We start from the raw sequence: 1,800 nt of genomic DNA, 5'->3' as shown, positions 1-1,800 counted from the left end.
CATCTGTTTCATGTGTTTCATGTGTTTCACATATTTCATCTGTTTCACGTGTTTCTAGTGTTTCACATGTGTCACATGTCTCATATGTTTCTTGTGTTTAACATGTTTCATGTGTTTCATGTGCTTAACGTATTTCACATGTTTCATGTGTTTCACATGTTTCACATGTCTCATATGTTTCTTGTGTTCAGCATGTTTCATGTGTTTATTTAACATGTTTCATGTGTTTCACATGTTTCACATGTCTCATGTGTTTAACATGTTACATGTGTTTCACATGTTTCATGTGTTTATAAATATCACATTACCATTAAATATCCAAAGAAATTTTGTTAAAAGACAAAGTTGTTACAATCTTAAGGGGATAGAGATATTTGTCAAACCAGAATTCAGAACTAGTCTGAAGGGAAGGTCTACCTCAATCCAAGGAGTTGGATTGTGGAATGGTCTAGAGAGTGATGTGAAAAATGACAAGTCAATGTGTACATTTAAGAAAAAGATCAAAGCTGAATTGTTAAAAAAGTATATATGAAGTAGCTTATTGTGTTTTTGTATTAGAATTAGAAAAATTAGAAAGAGTTATTCATTTTGTTCTGTTACTTGAAAATTATTAAATAATTGTTTGAAAAAAGGGGCAGATATAATAAGATTTTTTCTTCTTTCTGCTGCCTTTCATTTTAAATCTCTTGTATCTTTTTTATATTGTTATGGAATTGTTTTGTACTTTTTTTAAATGAATAAACTTTGTACCATACCATACATATGTTTCATGTGTTTAAAACGTTTCATGTGTTTCACATGTTTCATGTCTTTCACATGTTTCTTGTGTTTTAACATGTTTCATGTGTTTAATTTGTTTAATATTTTTCATGTGTTTAACATGTTTCATATGTTTCATGTGTTTAATATGTTTCACATATCTTGTGTTTCACGTGTCTCATGTGTTTCACATGTGTTACACATGTGTTTCACATGTGTTTCAGGTGTTTGGTATGAGGTCATCACAGTTGGAGCTCCAGCTGATCACCACCGGGCGTTTAAACATGGCGGACTGAAGAGACTCTTGAGGAAACTCCACAGAGAGAGGTGACCTCATCTCTGCTGCTCTGATCGTTTCTCTATCCTTCATTCCTGCATTGATCCGTTTACTCCTGGCTGTCAGTTAATCTCTATAATCTCTGCTCTGTCAGGATTAGGGACAAATATTAGATTTCATGGTTTGTAGATTAACATAAACTCTTTAGATTCATAGAATCACTCAGATCCACCAGTTCCATCTGACTATTTTTAAATTTTAAACAATCTGTGTGTTATTTTTGTGATGTATTCTCTCATCACAACACTATAATTGTCATTTTTGTCTCACAGTGCTGTGCAAAAATCTTAATCTAGTTTTTTTATATAATTTTTTTGTTGATACAGTACTGTTTCATTCCTTGAGTTCAGGAAACTTTTTAAGTCTAAATGACTTCACAGCTCAGAGTTAACAAATAAACAAAAACTTCAACAAAAATTATTACGCACTGGCCTGAAACTGAATCTGCCAAAGTTCAAAGAAAAGTCCAAAGAACTGTTGAAGGAGCCCGTTTAAAGATCAAAGGAAATTCTGTAAAGAAATGAGGTCTGAGTAAATGGTGCCGATTTGGCCAAAGTTTGTTTTCAAATCTATAAGCAATTTTTATAAAGTACTTGTTTCAAACTATGAAATCAAACATAAAAGTTTCAAAAAATGTATTAAATTTGTCTTGAACTTTATCAAAGGTTATCTAGTACTGTATCAAAGGGTATCTAGTACTGTAT

General features: G+C 31.8%; 1 protein-coding gene across 1 annotated transcript in view; it reads left to right on the top strand.

The window, feature by feature from the left end:
* The window catches only part of inpp4b (inositol polyphosphate-4-phosphatase type II B), a 24,057-nt gene that overhangs the window by 12,126 nt on the left and 10,131 nt on the right, over positions 1-1,800 (top strand). The window contains exon 8 of the mRNA XM_037682368.1: positions 984-1,086. Coding sequence (XP_037538296.1) covers positions 984-1,086 — 103 coding nt within the window. The remainder of the gene's footprint in view (positions 1-983; positions 1,087-1,800) is intronic.

This window comes from Nematolebias whitei, chromosome 1 (assembly GCF_014905685.2).
Source record: "Nematolebias whitei isolate Nwh7 chromosome 1, NemWhi1, whole genome shotgun sequence".
Classification (NCBI taxonomy): Eukaryota; Metazoa; Chordata; class Actinopteri; order Cyprinodontiformes; family Rivulidae; genus Nematolebias; species Nematolebias whitei.
The sequence above is the reverse complement of the archived record's forward strand: the minus strand, read 5'-3'. Positions and strand labels throughout refer to the sequence as shown.